We start from the raw sequence: 24,122 nt of genomic DNA, 5'->3' as shown, positions 1-24,122 counted from the left end.
CATCAGTTCTACCGAGGCTTTGGGGCGGTGGAGTGGGAGCAAGCGGAGCTCCGTGCCCGAGGCCCCTCACATCGCCACATGCGGACAGGCACCCCCACACCACCCAGACCCTGCCGAAACGGGATGGGGAGGACCAAAACGCGTGCCATAAGTTGCATTGTTCCGTTTTGTGCTTAGCATGCAGACATTTAAGGGACAGCAAGCTGGCGTCTCCTCGCTTCCCCGTCTCCCCCAGCCCCAAACAAAGGACACCCGGCTGCCCCTCAGAGCCGGTGCCGGCGGGGCGGGGCGGGGCGGAGCGGGGCGGCAGCACCTGGCGGGCCGGGAGCCGCTGGGGGCTGCCGGTATCCGCGGCCCCGCTCCTCCCCGCCCGGCGTCAGGTGCCGCGGGGCGGGCAGTGCGCCTGTGCGGCCGCCCAGGAGCGGAGGGGAGCGGAGCGGAGCGGGGCCGGGTAGGGCAGGGCCGGGCTGGCGGAGAACCGGCGGCGGCGGCGAGAGCGAGAAGATGGCGGAGCCGGGGGCTGCGCGCGGCTCCCCGAGGGCGGCAGGTGGGAGCCGGGACGGGACGGGACGGGATGAAACGAGACGGGACGGGACGGGATGAAATGAGACGGGATGGCGGTGCCACAGCCTCCAGCAGCAGCCGTCCCGTCCCCGTCCCGCCTCGCCCCCCGGTGAGGGTCGCTGCCCGCCCGGCAGGTGCCCGCCGCCATCTCGGGGCTGCGGCGAAATCCGCGGCCGGCGGCGGTGCCGGCAGGCAGGGAGAGAGGGAGGGAGGCAGGGAGGCAGCTCGGGGCTGCCCTGCGGTGGAGCGGGGCTGTGGGTGAGCCTGGGTCTGTGCCGTGCCCTGCCCGGGCCTGCCTGCGCTGCCAGGCGAACTGGTTGAGCTGGTGCCGAGCCTTCCTGGGGGTGGGGTGGGTGCCTCCGCAGCGCTCCCCTCGAAAATGTGGGGCAGGGACCCCCGGCAGCGCGGGGTGTCGGTGGTGGGGTCACCGCCTTCGCGCTTGGCTGGTGGCCACCGTGGCTCTGCTCGCGCCTCGCCCGACCTCTTCCCCTGTCCGACGCCTGAGGTGAGTGGGGACTGAGGAACGAGCTCCTCGTTGTACTTTTACCTGCACCGCCTGATACGGGGCCTTGGCATTGTGGCGAGCAATCCGTCCGCAGCCCAGGCATTAGAAGAGCTGATTTCCTTTTTGTCCTAGGCTGCTGTAACTTCTGAAAGTAGCTTTACAGTTGCTCTGGGGGATATGTGTTATTCTCCCAAACTTGGGGAGTGGGAAGGTGAATCCAAGCCTTTGGATTCACCCCAGGGTCACACCGTGTCAGCAGCCAGGGACGGAGCCAGGAGCGTCTGTGTTCTGCCCCTCGCTCTCCTGTGCTCGGCAGCCACAGCTCCTGCTGTAATATGTTGCAGCCGAGCAGTCGTGCACTTCTGGTTCTTGGGTCTCCAATTCCCCATGTCTCACATGGGAGAAAAACAACTAATGCTGAGAATTCATATTTCTGATTTCTTCCCCCGCTCTGAAACCGAAGAAAGTCTGCCCGATATTCATGTGCCCTGTTAACGGAGTTTTTTCTTCTGGCGTTTTCCTGTTTTCTACCCTTTAACTTCAGAGATGAACGTTGCAAAAGAGCTTCACCATTTTTCGTGAGACTGAGAATCAATAGAAAATGCAGCATGTGGTGTAATTACAGATAGTATTAAATGGGGCACATGCAGGACAGGCACGGGCAGGCGTCACCATGAGTGGCCAGGCGCTGGCATTTGAGCACCAGTGCCTGAGCACCGCAGTGTGGAGTGCTCTCAGCCAAATGCGTTGTTTTGTTTGAGTAAACTGGTAGAAAATAACACAGTGTGCTGGGAGGAGGTTGTGGATGTGTGCATGATGTGTTTTACAGACAGCAGCGTGGATGGGGCTTGCATCTGTTGCAGCAGAGAACAAGACACTTCTCTGGGACTCAACCAATTCTGTGGCAGTGGGAACAGCTACTCACACAAATCGCTGGGAGGGAGCACAGAGCTCATCCTCTCTTAATTCACACGTTTGTGTGTACGTCAGCTCCTGGAGTCCTCCTCCAGTTCACAGGGACGGGGAGGGTCCTGCCTCTGTATCCCAAAGCAAAATGCTGCTCCCGGGAGCTGTTCCCAGCGGGGTGCTGTCCTGTCACAGGTGGTGGCGGCAGCCTGGTCCTCCTTCCCAAACTGGGAGGTGCTCTGGCAGCATCCAAGTCTTGCTCCCTAGGCCCCTCCAGTGCTGAGGATGCTGCTGGGATGGAAGCGAAAGTGAGGCGCCAGATTTAGCCGTCCATCACTTCAGGCTCTGCCAAGATCGAGCTGAACAAACAAGCCTGCAGAACGGGAGGCTGTTTGCATCTCTTGGCTGCTAGGGAAGAGACCAGTGGTATATAATGCTGCAAAAAGGAGCAAAATCCTGGGGCTCAAGCAATAAATAGTTGCGGAGCTCAGCTGTTTTTCTTTGCTGAAAACCTAAGCCCATGCAGCAAACAAACAGAGATGCTGCAACCTGAGATGTTGCAGGAATCTTTTTTGTAAGGGAAAGCGCTGGGTGACCAAAATGTAGGCGTTATTGCTGCTACCATCTGTAGTAACAGTAATGACTAAATAGCATTTGAAGGACAAGCTGCTCAGTATTGGATCACTCATCTTCCTGTTTGATACCTAGTTAAATTGGCTTAATGTATGTTCTGAGAGACTGAAATATTGAACACTCTGGATTTCAGACCAAGAGGGTTTAAGAAAAAATTGCATGTTAAATCAACCTAGACTGCATATCAGGAAAAAAAAAACAAAAACAAAAACAAAAAACAAACGTATTTCTTTCAAAATACTGTGTGTTTTTCTTCTTCTTAGCAGTGTTTTTCCAACTGATTTCTCTAAGTCATTAGTATATTCCTGTTGTATTACATCATTTTTTCTCACGTTTGGATGTTTAAGGTTGTTTACCCTCAGGTTTAATTGCTGTGCTGCTCTCTGTGTGATGTTACTATTTGCAAGTATTGGTTTTAGTTCAAAGGAGTTGAATACTCTGCATGCTTTCAAGGTATTATTTAATTTTTTAAACAGCATCTTTCTTGCAGGCTTTGCCTCTGTTTCAAAAAAAAAAAAAAAGGTCAGAGCCTTCTCCAACTAATTTTTGTTAAATTGTAAGAGAAAAAACAACTTCCCTTGGAATTACAAGACTGGAGAGTTAAAGGGAAGGCATATCGATGCCTTGAAACATGCGTGGTAGGAAGGTGAAACTCCCAAAAATTTCAGAGTGCTTGCAAGATGCTGTTGTGTAGTGCCACATACCTCCCTGTGCTTTGGTGGCTGGTGGAAATGCATCAGGGATGCTTTTTTTGTATGAAGTAATCATTTCTAGGTATGCTAATTGAGGGAGTGTATACATATTTCATGTAAATGAAACTACACATCCTGCGTGTTGGTATTGTATGAAGATTTATGAAGTAAAGCCTTCTTGCCTCTCATGAATAAATAAAATACAATTATAACTTTCTTAGTTATTAGTCTTTTAATGTGTGTGGAGAAAAACCAGCAGGGGAAATGCTTTTAATATCTTACTCTTATCTGTCATTCATTGCCTCATGCATTTTAAGGCTACAAAAAAATAAGAGCAAGTCTTTTAATTCTGAATTGTTCTAATAGGGTTCAGACAATAAAAAAAAAAAGTTGTTTGCATGGGACTTCTATAAATAAATGGATGTTACAACATGGGGAAAGGAACACAGCTGATCAGGAAACTAATGCAAATTGTGGGAATGCGAACTGCATTGAGTAATGACCTACTCGAGTCACCTCCTCCCTGTTTTTACCATCTTCCTCCTTTAGTTGGCTCTCTCAGTTGTTGTCACCTGGTAACCTCAGGTTTTGGGAGGTTTATGCATCTTCTAGGTCTTGTTTAATGCTGGGACCTTTTGCAATTCATCTCTTGTGTCCTGTGGTACCGTGACGTGGGCCAGTAAGTCTCGTAAATACACTTGTTTGTGTTGCACACCCAAGCTTAGTTTTGCTGTGAATCTCTCGTAGTGGCTGGGAGAAAAATATGAGTAGCACTTCTAAATAATGCTGTAACTAGTTAAGGTTATTGCAGTCATAAAAAAAAGTCCTTGCAGTACTGCAGTGGATTATTTTTTTTTTTTAAACCTACATAGTTTATGAGGTGTAGGTAGTTTCTGCGTTATTTTGCTGTAATTGGCTTGTTTGGTATTTCTGTCACAACTTGTTATATTACCCCTGTATTTCCTCTGATTGAAAGCAGTGCGTGTAAGAGTATGTCGTGTGTTTTATTTCCTACTGGTGTTCAGACAGCTTAGCTGGTGAATTAGTGCTGCGTAGGTCGTGTAGTGGTCTGCTTATCAAATTGATGGAGAAGGTGACATGAAATCTGGACTAATGGAAGATTTATTTTACCACGCAGTATTACCTGGGACTGACTGTAGATGGGAGATGTGCAAATACCTTTTGCTGTGCTTTATTTCCTTAATGATGATGAGCAATGCTGATGTGTGGGGGTGTATAGACAGGAGGCAAGTGGTTTTCACACAGTGGGAATCTATCTTACCATTAAGCTGAAAAAAAAAAAAAGGAAAATCAGGATTGCTGTTTTACTAGTTAAAATACTGTAACACCTGACAGACTTCGTGCCTGTCATTCAAATAATACACAGTTCTTGTCTTAAATGAACGATCCACTTCTCCCAAACGATTTATCCCCTCTGTGATACGAAATCTTGTGAAGCAGGTGCTTGGTTTCACTTACCGCACTGTTTGCATGTGCCACGTGTGCTCACTGAACGCCGAGATCAACCCGTGTGGAAGTGTTTGGACCAAACGCTGGGACGTGGGTTTCTGGTTTGCCCCCGAGCACCTGGAGGCTTCCTCGTGAGTACGTGTTGGCTCTTCCCTGCCCAGCAGGACGCTGATCCGCCTCGTGCAGTTACGGTGCCGCAGCCAAACGTTGGCTTCGTGGCGATCGATAAAGCCTTCCCGTGACCTTTGCTTGAGCTTTGGTTGCACAAGGGGCGGGCTCACCTCTGTGTCACGCTCTCTCGGCGAGAGCAACGCGAGCGCTTCTCCGTGTGCCAAATTTTCTCCTTTCACTGCTTGCAGGTTGTTTTGTTGGTGTAAATAGGGTGCCACTAGCAAACATCTCCTACTGATGTCTTTGCTTGGGTTAAATTAATTCCTTTACGATATGGGAAGTGCAGCTTTTTGTACTCCAGTGTTATGCATACGTGCTTCTACCAGTTGGGATCATTTAAAAGCTGTAGTGTCGAGCCAAATTTCTTGTAATGATTCAACAGAAGAGATCGTTTCTTCTGCAGCACAGTATTTACCTTTTTTGAACTTTTTTTTCTATTACAAGTGTAACCACATGTTTGGAGCTGTCCTAGGCAATCAGATCTTTTTTTGTTTTTTCAGTGTGCTGGAAACCTGTAAATGCCCTTTTCTCTGTGCACAGAGTACGGAAATAGATGAAACCGGTCAAACCTTTGAAGTCAGCCCCTTTACTAATAATTCTGCGTTTTGTACAGTCATCCCTTGTGTTTGCATTTGCCTTCCAAGAGGCAAATACGTGTTAACTTGGTTTTGTATGATGGGCTCCTTAGTCTGAGGCACTTTCATGAATCTGCTTACCTTTGTTTGTTGAAAGGTTTCTTCTGCAAATTCCTCTTTCCTTACATCGACCTACACTCTAGAACCCCATTTTATTTATTAATCATTAATACCTGAGGCCTTGATGGGATGGGATAGGAAGTGTTGAACAAAAATATCTGGGAAGCGTGTATCAGTCTGTGGATACCTCTGCAAAAGCACCTTAGAAATCTTCAGGAAAATGATAGTAACATTAGCATACCTGATTGTTTTGTCTGTTGTACTGCCAGATGCTGGAGGGCATGTTGTGGTTATGTTTCAATTAGGTAGGACCTGGAAGTATGCCTTGCTTGGTTCAATCCCTGCGAATTATCAAATTACTCGTCTCATGCCGAGCAGAAGCTCGCAGAGCTATTCTTTATTTCAGCAAAGCGCTCATTGAAATGTTTCTGGTTTGCAATTAATTTGGGTTGCAGGCGTGGTGGAGGACTGCACTTCGTCATGTGGCTTTGATCGTGAAAGAGAGAGACAAATGTTGCTGATGGCTGTGCAGCAAGCCTGGGTTTGCTGGCTACAGAGGGAGCGCCCAAGTGGTCTTCCCCTGCACAGGCAGGGAGAGCACCGCTGCCTCGTGGCTGCAGCAGATAACCAAGCACGCACCAGTGTCAGTAGGCTTGCCTCAGTTATTTAATTGGAATAAATCACTGCTGTGATTTCTACCTACTTGGAGCAAGGGCTTTTCATTTCCCTTCCTGCGGTCCCCTCCTTCTCCCTCCCTCCTGGAGGCCCGCGTTGCTCTCGCCCTTGTTTGTGTGGAGCCTGGCACTCGCCTCTGCGTGCGTGCAGGCAGCAACCTCGGGGAGAGGGCTGGAGACGTGTTGCTGGGGTTCTTGAGATCTTGATCAAAAAGATAGGCCAATTACTGTTTCCAAAATAAATGGTAGATGGACCGGTTCTCCTTTCCCCGTCCTAAAGGGGAGTGGGAGTCGGGCCTGACTTTTATTCTTAGTTCCTTGACTTTAAGTATTGTGCTCCAGCCAGCGGGCATCTTTTCCCTTACCCTTAATGGCCTATTCATAGATGGAAGTATTTCCATTATGCTTCCCGGGTTTAGTAACACTAAGTGCTGTGGTTACACGTAAACAGGGCAATTTTCAGCAGCCATGGGAAGCGGTTTAATGGTGCAGTGAATAAAGGGGTGACCTTCCCGTGACTGAAGGGGATGGTTGTGGAAGAGGGCACCGGGCTGCAGGGTCTCAGGGCTGCGGCTCTCAGAGGCCAGGTTATGGCACTGAGTGAAAATGCCTGAGCGATGCACGGGGGAGATGCTGTTTAGAGAAGGCATTTTGCAGGGAGGACAGATTTTAGGACACTGACAAGTTATAGAACTGAACGAAAGGGAAACAGAAATGCCTCATGTGATCTCTGCAGTTATTTACAAATAAAAGGAAGGGTTTGTTTTTTCATGGTACCTTTTGGAATCAAAGGGCAGGTTTGCATTGCCCCTTGTGGTATGTTTTCCCTGTATCATGATCCCCCCCGCCCAAAAGTACTCTTTTTTTTTTTTTTTTTTTTTTTTCTTACACCACAGTCGCTGACTATCCCCTTTAAGTCTCACATTTCTGAAGGGTGTCTCAGAAAGAATAAGCAGCCTGTCTGTGAATCCTAATACATTTAGCCTGTGATGAAGTTGCCTAAATGATGTGTGAGTGGAGCTGAAAGTCACGTTACGCAGTATGAGCACATCCACTTTCAAATCCAATTTTTGTCACTGAAGACAAACCGAAGAGTGTAAGGAAAGTCTCCGTGCAGCCAGCGCCCCTCGAGATGGGTGCTCCCTGAAGCATGCTGACAGGCTCCCAGGCCCTGTAGCAACTCAGAAGAGCTCTCCGTTTAGGTAAAACCTCTGCAGCATTCGAATCTTCTGCTGCCAAGGTAGGTGCTGGTGCACCCATGCTATTGATAAACTGACATCCTACTGGGTTAACTCCTGAGCTTCTTGTAGGATGGCTCTTTTTCTTCTCTATTTAATGGTCCTTGCTTCCTTCCCCATTCTGATCCATTCACCCCTGCCTACAGGGTTGTAAGGACGGACAGGCTTAGAGCAGGTGTCTCCCTCACTGCTCTCTTCCCTGGTGGCCAGAAGATGACGCTGAGGGCAGAGGGTAAGATCGCAGCAATATGCTTCCTAGTGTCCCACAGATTGCAGCCCTGGAGCTGGAGACGTATCCAGAGGACTTGGATACATTCCCATCCTCTGTCCTGCTCCTCTCTCTGGCTCCATAGCTGTACCCAGCGCATTAATTCATTCTCGTGCTACCGTGGAGCTGACTCCACGCCACCCAGCCTTGGGAGCAGTAAGTGTGAGGCCGAGGAGGAGGCTGAGCCCATCGGGTGGCCTCTGGTAGGAGCTGACCTCTCGCCAGCCCACCTGCCTTTCAGCAGCAGGAGCCCACAGGGCTGAAGTCGCTCTTCATTTTGACTTGTGGCAGCTGCAGGGGAGGCGAGGAGGCTGGGCAGAAAGGGAAAGAAATCACATTCCTTGCTATCTAACCCCCTGCTCCAGGCATCACAGCTCAAAAATGGAGAATCACCATATCAAAGAACCCTTTGAAAATCAAAGGTAACAAACAGCATGCAGGCTGAGGAATGTTTCCCTAGCCTTCAGAGCAGCTGTCAGCTACCCAAAGTTGCGGTATGAGGTGTCTCCTGGAGTTAGAGGCTGGGAGGAGGAGAGGGAGGAGTCCTCCACACGGTATTTGAATGGCAATTTGGCACTGAAATTCATCCAGATAGCTCCTGGTGATGCACGCTTCTCGAGGAGCTCCAGTCAAAACTACTACGGGCGGCGTAGCTCGTGGAAGACGTAATTCGTAGATTTTGGCCTCCAGCCCTGCTGGCCGAGAGCTGCTGGAGCTGGTTCGAAGCAGCAGCGTTTCAGGCAGATTGTATTGTGCAGTCCTTCATAAAATCAGGCAGCTGAAAAGGTCCCAAGAAAGAAAACCTTTGAAGGAATCGGGAAGAGCTCACTGTTCAGCCGCCAAAAGCCAGCTCTACTTCCAACTAGATTTGAATGCGCTCAACTCCAGTCTTTTGTTTCCAGCTAGATAATCTACTCCGTTATTTTATGTCTTGCCAGAATAAACCCAATTTATCCTTCTTCTGTGTAGGTAGAGGTTGGGGTAGAGCAGAATATGTAGGTGGATTTGAAGGGCTGCCATTTAGCATGCAGCCTGCAGTCTTTGGGAGCTGGGTTTGGCGTAGCTTAAGGAAGCTTGTAAGGGCTCATCGTGTCAGCTTTGCAGAGCAAAAACCTTTCCTGGTGTGTGTCAGCCAGCACAGCGTACACAGGGTGGTGTGGGACTGGGCTCCTGGTTCCAGGTTTGGCCGTGCACGTTGTGCTGAAGGAGTTTGCCCCGAGTCTTCAAACACTTAGTTTTTAGGTTGGCAAAGACCTCAAAGACCATCGAGTCTGGCTGTTACGTTCCCGTGTAACAAGCTTGGGTGCTGAGTTTTGCTGCTAACTCTTTGGTGGCACCAACCCTAGAGAGGCGGAGGAGGTCCAAATGGTCGCCTGTGTGTCTTACCTGCCTCTGCCTTCTTGTCGCCTCACCTGCTGCCCCAGACAGACCGGTCCCTCTTGCTGCTGCCAGTTTGGGCGTGCGGAAGGGACATCCTCCTGCGTTGCTGGAGGAGCACGTGCGGGTCCCCCCCGTGAGCTCAGTGCATGGTGCTGCGTTGGGCAGAGCCCCGTCCTGTTGGCACGAGCGCACGGCAGCCTCTCCGTGTGCAGGTGCGTCCTGAACTTTGCTCTGAATGTCCTCACCTGAGCCTAATTGCTCCTGGCGAGGCAGCTGCCCTCTGCCAAGGCTGCTCCTTCCTCTGCTTTGCTGAGCCTGCCTTTCCAGCGAGGCACAGCCGGTGGGGCAGGCGCTCTCGTTTTATTGCACCCGTGAATTGTAGCATAAACAAGCAGCTTCCTCCCCTGGAAAAGGAGCAACTGCATCCCGGTTCGTGGCACATGGGAGCGTCCGGAGGCCAAAATCACAGAGCAGGTGGGTGCAGGAGCCTCGAGGCTCCCCGCCAAGGCACGGGATGCCGTGCCCCAGGCTTTTGCACGGGGCTGTGCTGCGGCAGGGCGGCCATGCCCAGCTCAGGGCAGGCTGCAGGTAAGAGCTAATCGAGGGGGAGGGAGTTGGAGTTGAGGTGTGACATTTATTTTGGAAGGCGTTCCGGATTTGCAGGGCGGGTGTTGCCATTACGCTTCACGAGGTAGCAGCGAGGGGAAGCCAAGCCAAGCCCCTGGGGGTGCAGATCAAAGTGTGGCATAAGCAGCTGCTGCTGCTCTGCTATTACCCGAGATGTTTGTTGTTGTGTTTTTTGTTTTGTTTTTCTTCTTTTGTGCTTACGCCCAAACTACCGCCGCTCTTGTTCACTTCTGCCTGCTGTAGCAACCCTGATTAGTAGGTTTGTTAACTACACTTTAATTGGTGCAATTCTAGATTAGCAAAGGAAAGTAGAACTGGTGTAAACATAGGTTTTTGACATACCCTTCTTGTCCAGGACACATTTTTGTGATTTATTTTTTTTGGTAGGGTAGTGGAAACAAGAGAAGCACTGACTTGCACCATTGCTGCATGCATGCATGCGTTTTTTCGGATTCTTGTTGTAAATAATGCTGCAGCGAGCATATTTCCTCTCTTGCACTGACTGCTAAATATTTACCAATTTCTAAATCCATTAAGTGTATTTAAGCAGGTAGGGCTCATGTTTTGTGTCCTGCAGGTAGTTTGTTACCTCGGGTTTTCACCTCTTTGCACTGTGCAGTGCGTGAAGAGACAAATGACGCTGCTGGAGAGCTTCCATGGAAAGCATGACACAGCCTCCACTTGCCTTGCTTAGGCAGCTCCCTTTGTCAAGGAATAAATGTCAGGTGTGTGTTGGCTGGCAAAAACATCATCCATAGTGCTGTTGTTTTTTTTGTTTTTGTATTTTTTGTCAGGGCTGTGGTAGTCCCCGTGCTGCAGGTGTGCCCAGGGGTTCAGCCAGCACAGGCTTTGGACCCTCATTTAGCAGCAAGGAGTTCAGCAGGAGCTTTGCTGGTTCTCCATAAGGCTTTTATGGAAGGGGTTAGGGTTAGGAGAGAGCAGAAGAGATCCTGCTGCCAGCTACAGCATCACCAAACACCGGGGCTCTCCCTCGTGCCAAACACCAGCTCTGTCCCTCATGCCTATGTGCTGTCCTTCAGTGTTTAAGGGCTCCAGTTGTTAAGATATTAGGGACCTGCACAGTTAGCTGGAATGCCACCTTCTCTCTTATTTAGCCGAGCTGTGCTTCTCATCAGGAGCTGTAACTGGGACCCACTGTCAAAACCTTAGGTGCCTGAGGGTGATTTTTTTTTCCACTTCACTTGAAGAGAAGTGAATATATGAGGCCGTGTACAACTGCTTAGTTTCGGATTTAAGAGCTTTCCAAGTTATTATAAGATTGTTCTTCATTTTAGCCTTGCTTTGTTCCTAGTGACAAAAAGCTCAGGTGAGTGAAAATTAAAAATAGAAAGTTAAGATCCTGCCATGAATGTTGTGTAGGATATCCTTCAAAGCTTTTTGCCTTTGAAAGTGGTGTGTGTTTTCATCTCCTACACAGATTGCTTGCTAGGTCTAGAGAAGTAGCAGCTCTCTTAGCACCATGCTTGCAGCGTGAGGGCATGTGCTTTTTAAAAATGTTTGGCAGAACAGTAAATCGCAGCCAGGAGGAGCGAGAAGGCTTGTGTGCAGCACAGACACGTGGAGGAGGTGGGAAGCTGATCCAGGAGGACAGGGTAAGCTGCTGAGAAAGGTGGACACTTCCCTTACTGCTTTCATGTCTTGTAAGTTGGTAACGGTAGCAGAGAAAAGTGGGCAGGGGGGAGAGGTCTGCAGAAGTCTTTTAAATTGTGACCATGTATGTGTGTGTAGAGGCAGGGATGGACCAAAAGTTACACCAAAGAGGTGTATATTGACAAGGACAGTGAAAGCAGTCTGCTTTATTTTAGAGGAGGTTGAAATAATAGGTATAGTAGCTAGGTATAGGTATAAAAGGTAGTAATAGCAAACTATACTTTTTTTTTCCCCTTCCTCTGGAAGGATCCTAAAGCTGAAGGCAGTTGACATCTCCCTCAGAGTCCTGATTGCTCATGGAAGGAGATAAATGGAGACAGTTTAGCTGTATCAAAGGCACATTTTAGGCTTGACTTCAGGGAGGTGATGAGGTGGACTAGCCGCAGTTCAGGGCTGGGATGTAGAGCATCACCCACTTATATTGCAGTGGGCCTGGCTTCAGGGAGGCAGCTCATGGAAAACTGGTATCTTTAAAAGCTTTCTCTGTATTTGAGCTATTTCATATTACACGTGAGTGGTACTTCTCCGTATGCCAGTGTTAACGCTATTTTAACTTCATGCATGCCACGGATGAGCCAACATGCAACATGCATAGCACTGGCAGCTTCAAGTTCAGAAGTGAGGAAGAAATCCATTTGTTCTGCTTTCTTCTGTAGGAGCTTTTAGGTCCTGAAAACAAGCAACGAAGTCTGTGCTTCAGATATGGATGGACAAGTTCTGGTAGATCGTTTAGCAATTCATTTTTTTTTTCTGTACAGCTGCATGTTCCCTGAGGAGCAGTGGCAGTGAATGAAGGTGGTAGGAAGCTCACGCTGCTGGGTTTTGTGTGAAACTGCGCACACTGTAACGCTTATTTGCATCAGTATTTTCTTTTATTTAGCTGATGCTACTAGGACATGGCTTTAGTCATTTGTATTACCAGTAATGAGCAATTGCATTGCTTTCCTTAGAGCTTCCTACGGTACACTGACATTTTTTCACCCAGCTTGAGTACTGTGAAAGTTCATTACTATTGGAAGTCACTGACTCATAGCATTTGCTCTGATGTTCTGGTACTGGTGTTACCGCTTAGGTTACTTAGTGAGGCTTGCGTTTTGCAAAGAAGATGTATTTGTTAATCAGTGACCATGACTTGACTCCCGTAGAAGGACAGAAATACAAGATTTTCAAATAGCTTGAATTAAAATACATAAGTAAGCAGCGGGGGAAGGATTTGGAGAGTAGATGGATTTATCTGTTTTTAAGTTGTTGATTAAAAAGTGAGAATGAAGCTCATAATTTTCAATGTCCAAGCTCTGCAAAATTGTGGAGGAATGCATAAGCAGTGAAAGCGTTAACATTTCATAGTGCTTATCTGCCATGCTTCTTGCACCCGAATTAAGAATATACATCTGCGCATAGCTATCTTGTTAAGATAGTGTGATATCAGGGGTGAAACATGGCAGTATAAGCCTGAATTTCTCAAACGTTAATCTCACCTCTGTGCCGTTTCTGCATCTTTCCTCCTTTCTTCCCTCAACTGTTGCAAAACCAGTTTCTCAAGTTGAAATTATCAATTTTATAGTGCTTTTAAAAGACTGAGTACAATATAAAGCACGTAGGTTGTTCATTTGGAGAAACTAATACAATTTCTTCCGGTCTCAGAAGTTTGCCTCCTTTGCTGTCAGAAGGATTGAATTTCTTTCAAGGTTTAGCTGTAGTTGGCATGGGAAAAATGTTGAGGAAGATAACTTTGATCAATACGTTTCACTTCATCTATGTCACGTGTGAGCTGAAGACCGAAGGGAAGATGGAGAGAAGGTGTTCCTGTTCCCTGTTTTTCAGGTCAGCGACAAAAGATCTGCAGTGAAATCTGCCCTCACAATGTTTCTTTCTACAAGTTCTTTTGTTTTCTACAGTTTGTTCTTCCTACCATTTAGTTTATTATGAAGACAGAATGCAGCCTTCCACGTAGAACAAAGAAATTCATCTTGGAAGCACTTGGGCATGGACATACATAACTCTGATGAATAGTACAGAACGTGGGAATTCTCTTCCTCTGACAAAATTGCTTTTTTTCCCCTCTCTTTCTGCTTTTTCTAATGCGTTTCTTAGCAGAAGATATCAACACTATTGTTGTTAATATTTTTCTTTTACAGAATTGGATATTGCGTTCTAGACACTTGGCTAAAACAGAGTAAAAACAGGCTTAAGAAAGAATGACAAGCTAATTAAAGAATAAATAGTCTCCCTATATTTGTATTCTGTGAAGAAACATCATTACATTAGAGAGGAACACATTGATTTTCCTCATGGTCCTGTTACACATGCATTTATAAATGTGGAAACAGGTAAGGGTTTTGTGCATTGATTTCTTTCACAAAAGAAGAGATCTGATTAAAGACTTTTTTTTAAGGAGCATCTTGCTCCTGATGGATGACCCTGCAAGGAAATCAATGTGTGAGGCTGTGTACCGGAACATCTGCTAGATATGTTGATTTTAAAATCTGTCATCCTGCATATAAATAGAAAGAAAAATGCAGTTCAGTGAGGTTATTGCTTTATTCTTACTGTTTATTCTTTTTCATTCTCTTATAATGGACTTAATTATTGCAGATTTTGTGCATCAGATACATACATATTTTGTAAGTCATCTTTGGAAGCAACCTGTGCTTTCCTTCAAGTTCTTTTATAGCCAGTCACAGGAAGAAAAAAGCATGCCATGCATCCCTTTTGCTGTGAGTGGGATTTATTTCTGTGATGGAGAAAAAGGCTAATGGGATTAAGATTAAATAAAGGTCTTATTTTACGTTAGCATCACTGCACTGCTGTTGTTTCCCAGTGACCTTTTTCAGTAATCATTCTTGCTGTGCTTTCATTTAACTGTGAAAACTCTGAGGTCTCCTTGGGTTTATTTCTTATCTCTGAAGTTAACAGAGCGCTTGTGCTCTCTATTTCATGCTGCTCTGAGCATTCAGCTTGAGCATGTCCTGAACCTGAAACTATATAGTGAAAGGCTGGTACTGTTGTGCTAATTTCTTGTTAAGAGACACTTTCCTGGGAAATGATACCTTCTAATGAGCATTTACACAGGTTTGCCAGGGGGAAATGTCATCAAATGTGGACTTGTCAACATTACATCAAGAGCTAGGTTCTCTTCATCTGTTTTGGGCATCCTGCTTTCTTAAATGCTTCAGTTTTGCTGAAATTGGTTTTGAGGCAATGTTTTTATCTCTTTGCCAGTCCAAGGAGATAATTATGAAATTAAGTGCCTAATATTTTAGTTCCTCCTTAAGCTGGGATGCTTTAACTGGCTTTTCTTCCATTCTTTTCAAAGCTTTGATACCGTCTTTGCCTCAAGGTCTGTTTCTCTTGCAGTGAAGAAATGCAGCCTTGGTTCAAGACTGCAGAGGCTGATGATGTAGGATGTGGTTTTATGTAATGAAATTGAAAAATATGAGCTCTCGTCTAATCTCTTGGAAACGCCAAGTTCAGCATGTTCTGTTAGGAGCCTTTGATCCCTAGCTGGGAAGTCACCATTAAATGCTTCCTGCCTCAGGAGGAGGTGGCTGCTCCCAAAAGCACCTTGCTCTCTCCAGAAGGTGGGTAAGAGAGAAGCCAAGAGCCACTACCCAGAGGTAGGTGTCTAAATAGGACCACTGAAGTTCAGATGGGTCTCGACCTCCCTGGCAAGTTAGAGGCACCGTAGCTGCCCTCATGAAGCCAACAAGACTTGTTAGAGCAGTGGCAGTTTGCTTTCAGCTCTCATCTTCCTCACTGTGCTGACGGCTGTCCTGTGTGGCAGGAGATGGCCTGTCTAGGCATGGGACAGCCACTCTATGCACCTAAAAATAGTTCATTCTTTCTCCATGGACACACAAAGCATGGTTAAGCAGCAGAATAAAGGAAGGAAGATGCTGGAAATAAAAGTACAGGAGGGAAAATATACCCAAATGAGAATATGGAAGAAAGCATGATCTTTGGGAAGTTAAAAGGATAGCATTACAAGACGGATGTTTTTGAGGAGCAAACCAATAAAGACATAAAAAGGACTGTGAACGTAGCCCCCTCTCTGCCCCCCCCCCATCACACCAAGCCTGCCAGACTTTGTGGCAGGTGGCTAAATGGTGCATGTGTGAAGGGAACAGTCGAGAAACATAAGGCTGTACCATTCAAGTTTAGTTATTTGAATCAGTGTTCATTGTGGAAGAGCTTAAGGGATGTTTCTTATCGAAGTTTTTCTTGCGGTGGAATATAGTTTAATCTATTCCTGAAATTATTTTTGATGCCAGAGGAAATTATCCTCCATACAAAGACTTCAAAGTGATGCAGAGAACTGAAGAGTGGCAAATCTAAGTTTTCAAGCATAAAACTTAATAGACAACATATACTGGAAAAAGTCTATGGAAAAGTTATATATATTCTACCTGCATATCTTATAGTAATTGGCCTTTTCATGGGAGGTCATCAGATACATGAAGTGGTCCAGATGAAGAGGTATACTTGGATTTTCTAAAAGGTGGTAGCAGTATTCTTCGTCAGATGCTAAACATAAAGAAAGCCCTGCACTACCTGCTGAATTCATAAATGACGTGGGAAAAGTGTGAATACAGCAATGGTGGTTTGTGTTGATAAGGTGCTAAGAACAGTCAGGCAGAGTTGTCATTTACTGAAGTTTATTAGAAAAATTATACTGAGTAATTGAGCAATAGAAAGGCAGACAGAATTACATCCTCATTAGGTGCAAATGTCTGTGGGGAATGATGTCTGCAGGAGGCAAGCGTAAGCAGGGAGGTGTTTGGGGTTCGCTGTTAGCATAAAGGAAGGTAGTCTTTGGGTTGCAAGGTGTACTCAAACATCAGTGGTCAAGAGAAGTGAGCTGCATCATTAAGTAAGATTTGGGAAGGACATTGTTCTGTTGCAAAGCATGTGCTTTGTACATGACCTGGGAAATTGTATGTGCACTTCTAGTCAGCATCCAGAAAGGTGAAATAAAAAGCCACAGGGTGCAGATAAAATGGGTTTGATTTACAGCTTGACTAATGAGCAAACTTAAAAGTCAGGGGTATGAATGTGGGCAATGGTTTGGGGCACCATTCTTCAGTGGGTCTTACTAGACAAGAACTGGAAAGTGCCACAGAAAGAAAAATCAGGCAGGAGGCGTGATATAAAAACGAAAAAAAAAATGCCTTTCCAGAAGGCATTATAAGGAAAATTGTAGAATTTACAGTCACGTGGTCTTGTTGATGTTGAAAGTGTAAGAGTGACAGTTTGTAGAGTATGGACCCGTATGGCATGTCTAATGGGGTGGGGGGGTATTTTCTTATTAGGGATGTCTGTGCAGGACGCCCCTAAGCTGCTGGCTCTGGCCAGGGTGGGCTAAGCAAGCAGCCCCGTGCCCCTTGTGCCCTTCAGAGGGCCATGTTGCTGTCTGCAGTCTTTTTTTCTAATTGATTGGCCATCTTAATGGTCATTCAGAGGCTGGCTACTTGCGGTTTGTCTATTAAATTATGTGTAGTATGTGGAAAATAAGTATAGTTCATGTTAGAAGTATTAATGATAATTTCAAATATTTTAAGAAACTTCAGTGCTGTCCACAATTTGGTATATGTGGAATGAGCTGCTGTTTCTCAATGCCATTATCAGATATTTGCACTGTGAAGTCCCAATTCTGTTTGAAACTGAACTTTCTGCAGAAAATATGCAGCAAGGAAAACGTTGCCAACTCTACTGCCTTTGTAAAATCTACAAGACTGCTGTGTATTTTTGTGCTTTTTTTCCTGTTTGAGGTTAATCATCCAGTTTCATAAGTACATAACCATAATGTAGACTTGAGGAGATTTTTCAGTTCTCCATGAAAACTAGCAGTAATCTTCAGAATGAAAATTTAGTTGTATAGAGACTGCTGTCTTATTCCTTGCTCTGAGCTTTACATTTTAATCAGATACACGTCGTCCTCCACAGCAAAATCATTACTTACTGTTGTCTTTTGATCAAAGGAACTTCATAGGTTGTCCTTTAAAATCCTAGAGTGGTTTAATCAAGATAAGGATATGAAGTTAGAAAGTACTCAGAAGCTAGGAAATTGTTTGATTTTGAGGATGTTGCTGTTGTTCCTATTAATAGTCTTATCTCAAAGCACCTATGGTAATGCTGTTTCTGAAACATAACGTTGTCTGATGCTCCTGAGCAGATAAGCATGACATTTGTCCTCTAGTTCAGCAGTGGGCCTTGTTGTGTGCGTGAACACAGCAACAGTCAGCTCCCAAAGCAAATTCAGAGTTCTTGGCTCCTGCTTTCATCTCGGAAGGCCATTTATTCTTACTATGTTGCCTTTATAAATCAAATAAGGCAAGCAGTGTTTCTGATGGGGTTCAAATATCATGGGTTTTATTGTAAATGGTCCACTTCTTACCAAGTTCCAGGGTAAGTCGATTGAAAATGTAACACCACCAAAAGCGTTCTAGTTTTTCATTGCGGATCTTACCATGTTTGCTGTATGTAAACTCACAGACATCACAGAATCACAGAATTTCTAGGTTGGAAGAGACCTCAAGATCATCATGTCCTAATATGATTTTTTTTTATCTTTAAGATTATGAGATAACGCCTTCAGGAATGCATTGGCATTATTGCAGTTGCTTGTTTTCCATCTTTTTCAAAAATATCCACATCTTTATCTCCTCTCTATGCTGTTTTAATATGACCTAGTTGTTCAGAACTGGTGCCTGCAAAGGAGACCAATGTACACCTACAACGTCCAAGCTTGGCTCTGTTGGTTTCCAGTTTAAACCAGGAGCACGCTGTGTTGCAAATGTATTGCCCTCTTTAAATTCTGACCTTTGTTTCACGAGGTGATTTCTTAGTGAAATCTCATGTTTACATACATTAGACCAAGCTCCTGTTTTTCCTTCCGATATCCCCGTGATGTACAGAAGTTACCTTCTAGCAGGTCTGTCCGTCGGATAGGGCTGGAAAACATAGCCTGAAGTGCAAGGGTCCCTGGTGGTGTTCCTTGTTTGGTTTGGGAACGTCTGCTCAGGCAAGATGAGGAGCAAGGGGGATCCCTTCCCTGCTTTGCCACGTCTCAGACGGCCACCTTTCACACCCTCCTTGTGGGGTATCCCATTTGTCTCACTTTGCAGCCCTGAGAAAGCCGCCTGCCCAGCCCTGGCCTGAGTTTGGACTGATCCTAGTAGTCTGGAGCTGTGTGCTTTCTCCTTGGCTAAATCAGGCTTCTTTTATGATACTGCAGACTATTTCTTGAACTTTTTTTTTTTTTTTAAGCTACCAAAGAATCACTGTTAAAAACACATTTAAGAGTGTAGCCATGTAAAAGAAGTGAAGTTTTCACCCTTAAGCAGGGTCACAGCTCTCTGAAGCCCTTCAGGGCTCTGAGATGTGCACATTAAGGGAATTTTCACTGTACTGCTCTGAAAGATTGACTTGCTTGGTAAAATATTCTGAACCAGGGCTTGAGCGATTGCAGAGAATAAAAACAAAAATTTTAAGAGCCTGTAGTTAAACCTTCGTAATGCCTTAACTCAATCTTCCCACACAGACTATTTGCGGCTGTTTTCCTTTTTAAAAGCTTTTTTTGCCTCTGGAGACTATCAAAGTGATGCTGTTTCTTCCCTGGGTTCCCTATGTCAAAATATTTAGCTTGGTCTGCTTTTGTGTGCGCAGATGTCAGAGGATGCTTCTGTATGTTGTATTATCATGCTCCCCCATGTCCTCAAACATTGCCTGGATTATCTTTACAAAAAAGATAAGCGTGTAAAATAAAGTGGATCTCAAATGAAATCCCTTCTTTCTTGCCTTGTGGTGTCATGCAAGCCCTTGATTTTGATTCACCTAATGACCTTTGTAAGCAAGTGTGTATTTAGATAGCTACAGTCAGAATACTTTGAAAGAAGCTGGTTGTCATGCTCAGACACAGTACTGTATTTTGGAAAAAACTCAAGTGCTAGTCAAAATCCAAAGTCAGACCCATCAGGTTGTGCAGATAAAGCATGAAATTCCCTCGTTCAGGCAGGTCAGCACCTGCCACTAGCTTTAAAGAGCTGTGCTGTCACCTCCCTCCCACCTGCCAGACGTAGCTGCCTGCTCAAGCTGCACTCTGCCAGACTCCCCACGTTTTATTCAGCAGTCGTGGCGTGGGAGAGGTGATGGTGCCAAGCTGTGGTGGAGCTGGGTGTCCTGCCTTCAAAGCATTCCCCTGCTATCCCTGTTTTCCCACTGCATGGAGTGGTCCCCCTACACCCTTGCAACCCAGTGCATGGTCTCATGTGCTGGGTAGGTGGAAAAGGTGAGAGATGTGCTGTGCTCGTGTGCGCGTTGGAACAGAAATCCCCAAATGTAATCTGCTGCCTGGAGGTTGGAGATGTTTTGGTTAGGCATCTTCTGGTGTTACTTCTTGTTATTTTGGTATAGTGAGTAGGATGAAATTTCCTTGATAAGCCTTAAAAAGTAATTAGGAAACAAAAAATCGTGTTTTCAAATACCCCACTTGAGTGTGTGAGAGACTTGCTGGGTGAGTAATCTCCATCAGGTCTCTGTATAACATCCATCGCCTTGGCACCAAAGCACTCGGTCATAGGTAGTCTTAGATATGTGGACTTTGTCCTTGGAGACTGCGATGCCTCATGCTGTTCCTCATTTCTGTGGTGCCAATAGTGTGTGTGCATAATGCTGAAACCCTAGATCAAATGGGTGAATTCATCGAACGATGCCTTCACGAGGGCAATCTTAATGGGAGCATCGTTGCAGCAACGTAGAGGTACTTCTAGCTGTGCTGCCTCAAAAAGCCTGTCTTCTCCAAGACACAGCTGTGCTGGTGGCCACTGATGGATTTCTGCACGTGGACACAGCCACTGGTATAAGCTATTGGTATGGGGAATGTAGGTGTACGTATCCATAGCAGGATCAAGGTGTACAGCAGTGCAGTATAAGGATTCCTCCACTCCTAGAAGCAAATCTGATAGGGCCTCCAATGTAACTGTTAATTTATTGATTTTTTTTTTTTTTTTTTTTTGCTACAGAAGTCTAATTGCACAGCTTTGGTACTTCAGACATGAAATCCCGTAATTATGTCTTGGTATGATAATGTCTGAATTTATTTTTAAAATAAACTGACTCCCCAGGAAAAGCTGTTATACTGAGACAGAGATTTGTTTGCCATTTACAAATAAGGCATTCAAGCTGTTAGGGAATTTGTGTCAAGCTGCTTATTTCTGATGTAATGAATAATGGAAGAATTGGAGGAGATTTCATGTTTTTTGTTTGTTTGATTGGGGGTGGAAGAACAAGGCAGGCTCCTCATGCCTAAATCAGTGCTCCACAGCTCATGAAACAACAGGTGTGATCCACACGTCCTCAAGCCCATTGACTGAGGCGTATGTAGAAAATTAGAGATATTTTCCATTTGCCAAAAAACTTTTTTTTTTTTTTCCTGTATGGAAATTAGATTCTGCAGCACCAGAAGGCAGTTATCAAAAATACAACCTTGTTCAGCTGTTGTAAGCTGGCCCAGTTCATCTCCCCCTGCTTGGATTCTCAAGAAATGATCACGATGCAACTGCTACTCACCCAGCTATGATGCTAACCGCATATATGGCTGTGTTGATTATTAATACTTAAATGTGCTTGGCTTTAATTGCATTATTACCATGGGAAAATAATGCCCTGAGTATTTTAGGCAGCTATTTTTGTCACTGAATTCAGAGCTGTTATAGTATAGAAGTGCTAGTATCCAAGTGATCTTCTCTGCTATAATTATGTATAATAGATGAGAGCATAGTACTACTCTCTGCAAAACGGAGGTTGTGTGGAAATTGGCTACTTAGTGGTATGAAAACATTACTTAGCAAAGAGGCAATTTTCTTTTTAAAGAATTGTGTACAGGCTCACCCCAAATTAGTTATATTAAGGTAATCACAGTATTCACCAAATAAAAACAGCCTATGTTTTGAGTACAGCTGCTCGGGGACATGCCTCCGTTTGTGCTGCAATGATAGCTGCAGGAAGAATGACTGCATAGACTCTTGTGTATTTTTTTTTTCTTTGTCTGGTCTTTTTTATAAAGAGGGAGCAGATCTGTGAAGCTGATGATGTTCCTGCCTATTGCTTTCAGTGAGGTGGTGCGATAACGTAAAGCTTTTAATTGGCTGGTAACATGGGGCTGTGCTAAGTGTTTGTTAGCTTCCTTTGCTCACTGAACCAGTAACAAGCTTCCAAAATTGTTCTGCTCACTGAATTCCCACAGCTGACAAGAAAAGCCTATAGTGCTCCCAGCCTGCCCTTGAAGACTGAGCCATCACCTTCACCCTTCCCTATTTGTCATCACTTGAAGTTTTTTTACATCTATACAGTGCTTTTGCACTCAGACCTTTGCCCTCAGTTTCTGAGCGTCGCATTGAAGTGTCTGTGGAACCCAAAGACTTATTTTGAGAAGTGGTATATCAAACAAATTGCGATTGCTTCATCTGAGTAGTGTGACAAGATGCTGTTATTTAAAATGTGGCAAATAAGTCTTTAAAGCAGAGAGATTTGTCTGAGGATTCAGAAATGGTAGTTCTGCAGAAATCTACATCTTTGTAGACAGGTATTTGTGGGGATGGAAATGGAAGAAATGTTCCTTACAGGATGTTCTGAGGCTGCTGGGCCAAAATTTTAGCTAAGGATGAGATTTTTCAGTGTTTCTTTGTTACAGACTTAATGGTTTGTCCTTGCTTGAATATTTCTGAATCTGCCATACTTAACTGTTTACACTAGGAATTTTTGTCAGTGATTGTGTATTTTTTGTAATAGAAAAATGTGTCATAAAAAGATATTGATAATGCTGATTGTGTAGCTAAAAATAAGCTGAGTATCCTTCTGTCATGGGTGGGGGCAAGCAAACTTGGGAGGATCCAACTCTAAGTGATGTTACATTTCTTTTAAACCAGATCTGTCTCTGCACCTTTCCACCTCTTACAGAAAATGCACCAAAAATTGAGCTTTCAGAGTATTAGCACAAGTTAAGCTAACTTTAGACATAACAACAAAGATGCCCTATGCACTGTCATTGCATGTATCAGCCATATCAGTGTGGACGCACTGAATCTCGCACTTGGATCCTTGAATCCTTTCAGATAAAAACCCCGCTGACCTTGTTTAGTTTGGGTCAGGTCACTTGCAAGGATACTCGTATATGCCAAACACTATTCAGATAATTCAGAGGAAAGAAAGGGGAAAGTTGAACAACTTTTAAACTCCTTGTAAGAGGAACAGATCACTTGAGGTTTCATATTCCATCTCTAATTAAAGTTGTGCTATTACTATTGTGTTATTAAAGTTGTTCTGAAAGTGGTATATTGGCAGTATATTGATACTGATTAAGAACTACAATGTCATTTTTCATCAAATATTTCAGATATTTCTGGACAAAATTCCTTGAAAAAAGAGATGGAGTAGACCTGTTTCAACAGTAAATTGAATACAAAGCATTTTTTTTTTTTTTTTTTTTTGTCAGAGAGCCCCTAGGTAAAGTTCTATAAAAGAAGATGTCAACTTTGAAATATTTCTATTTTAGTAACCCGTTTGATTTGCATTGATTCTCTTTTTTACTACTACTGGAAGTGAGAGGAACTTTTACTGTAAGGTGTACTGCAGTAAGTGCTGCTTTATGACCTTGCAACTCTTCTAAATAGTTCATGAGAAGAAAAATACCAGTCAGCTACAGCAAGGCAACAAATGTTCTTCTTTATGGTGGTTTTAAGTCTGTCCTACCTTAATGACTGAAAAATGAAAATGTGAGCAGTCTGGGCTCCCTGTAATTCGCAGCCTCGCCTCAGGTAATGTGGCTCTCTGGGTGGTTGTGCCTGGCGTGCTGCAGGCCTGTGCCGCCATGTTGTGAGGCAGCCGAGGCTTGCCTCTCACTTGAGCTCATCCCCGCCTGTTGTGGTGCTGTCTATCTGTTTGTTCAGCCCAGAGAAATTTTTGGGGCTGAGACGTAACATGGTTGCATAAGTAAAACTTGTCTGTGTGTCCTGCCGGAGAGCCCTGTGGCAACTCAGGAGCCTCCTCTGGCTGATCACACACACTGGGGAAGTGGGCATAGCGGTGGGGCGCAGGGTGCTTGTACTGGAAGCCTTGGGGCTGTGGCAGCAAGGCACGTGGGATGTGACCAAAACGGTTTTATTTTCAGCTGTGAGGTTTTGAGGGAAAAGAGTTCATGTGGATCAAGTCCAAGAAGTGGGAAGGCAGGTGAGGACCTGTAGGGCGGGCCAAAGAAGGGCATGCATGCACAGGCAGGGCCCAACAGCAGGGCTTCATTTTAGGTGTAAGCTGAATTATTCCAGAAAAAAAGCAGGGAAGGTTCCCATAAGCATTTGTTCTCCTTTAAATAAATTGAGTGAGGAAAACTGCATGAGATCAGGAGAAATGGAGCCTGAGGTACTGATCCTCTCTGTAGCAGTAGTCTGCTAAGGTAGAAACAGGTAATTAGCCTAATCACACTGTCATCACGTGTCATCTTGGCAGTGTTATCTATACACCCCTATTACCCAGGTATGTATAAATACAGCTTGTTTTCTTTGGTAAATACAGTGTAAGAATCAACATTGTGTAACATCTGTCACCAGTGAAGCATAACTTGCGTATTGTCCTT

At 45.1% G+C, this 24,122-nt stretch overlaps 1 protein-coding gene across 1 annotated transcript in view; it reads left to right on the top strand.

Annotated features, from left to right (window-relative positions):
* Window positions 1-504: 504 nt before the first annotated feature.
* Window positions 505-24,122, top strand: part of MAP7D2 (MAP7 domain containing 2) — a gene marked incomplete at both ends in the record, with an annotated part of 73,467 nt that continues 49,849 nt past the window's right edge. Inside the window, one exon of the mRNA XM_084302306.1 lies at window positions 505-547. Coding sequence (XP_084158432.1) covers window positions 505-547 — 43 coding nt within the window. The remainder of the gene's footprint in view (window positions 548-24,122) is intronic.

Source organism: Netta rufina (assembly GCF_964035555.1).
Source record: "Netta rufina genome assembly, chromosome: 1".
Taxonomy (NCBI): Eukaryota; Metazoa; Chordata; class Aves; order Anseriformes; family Anatidae; genus Netta; species Netta rufina.
The sequence above is the reverse complement of the archived record's forward strand: the minus strand, read 5'-3'. Positions and strand labels throughout refer to the sequence as shown.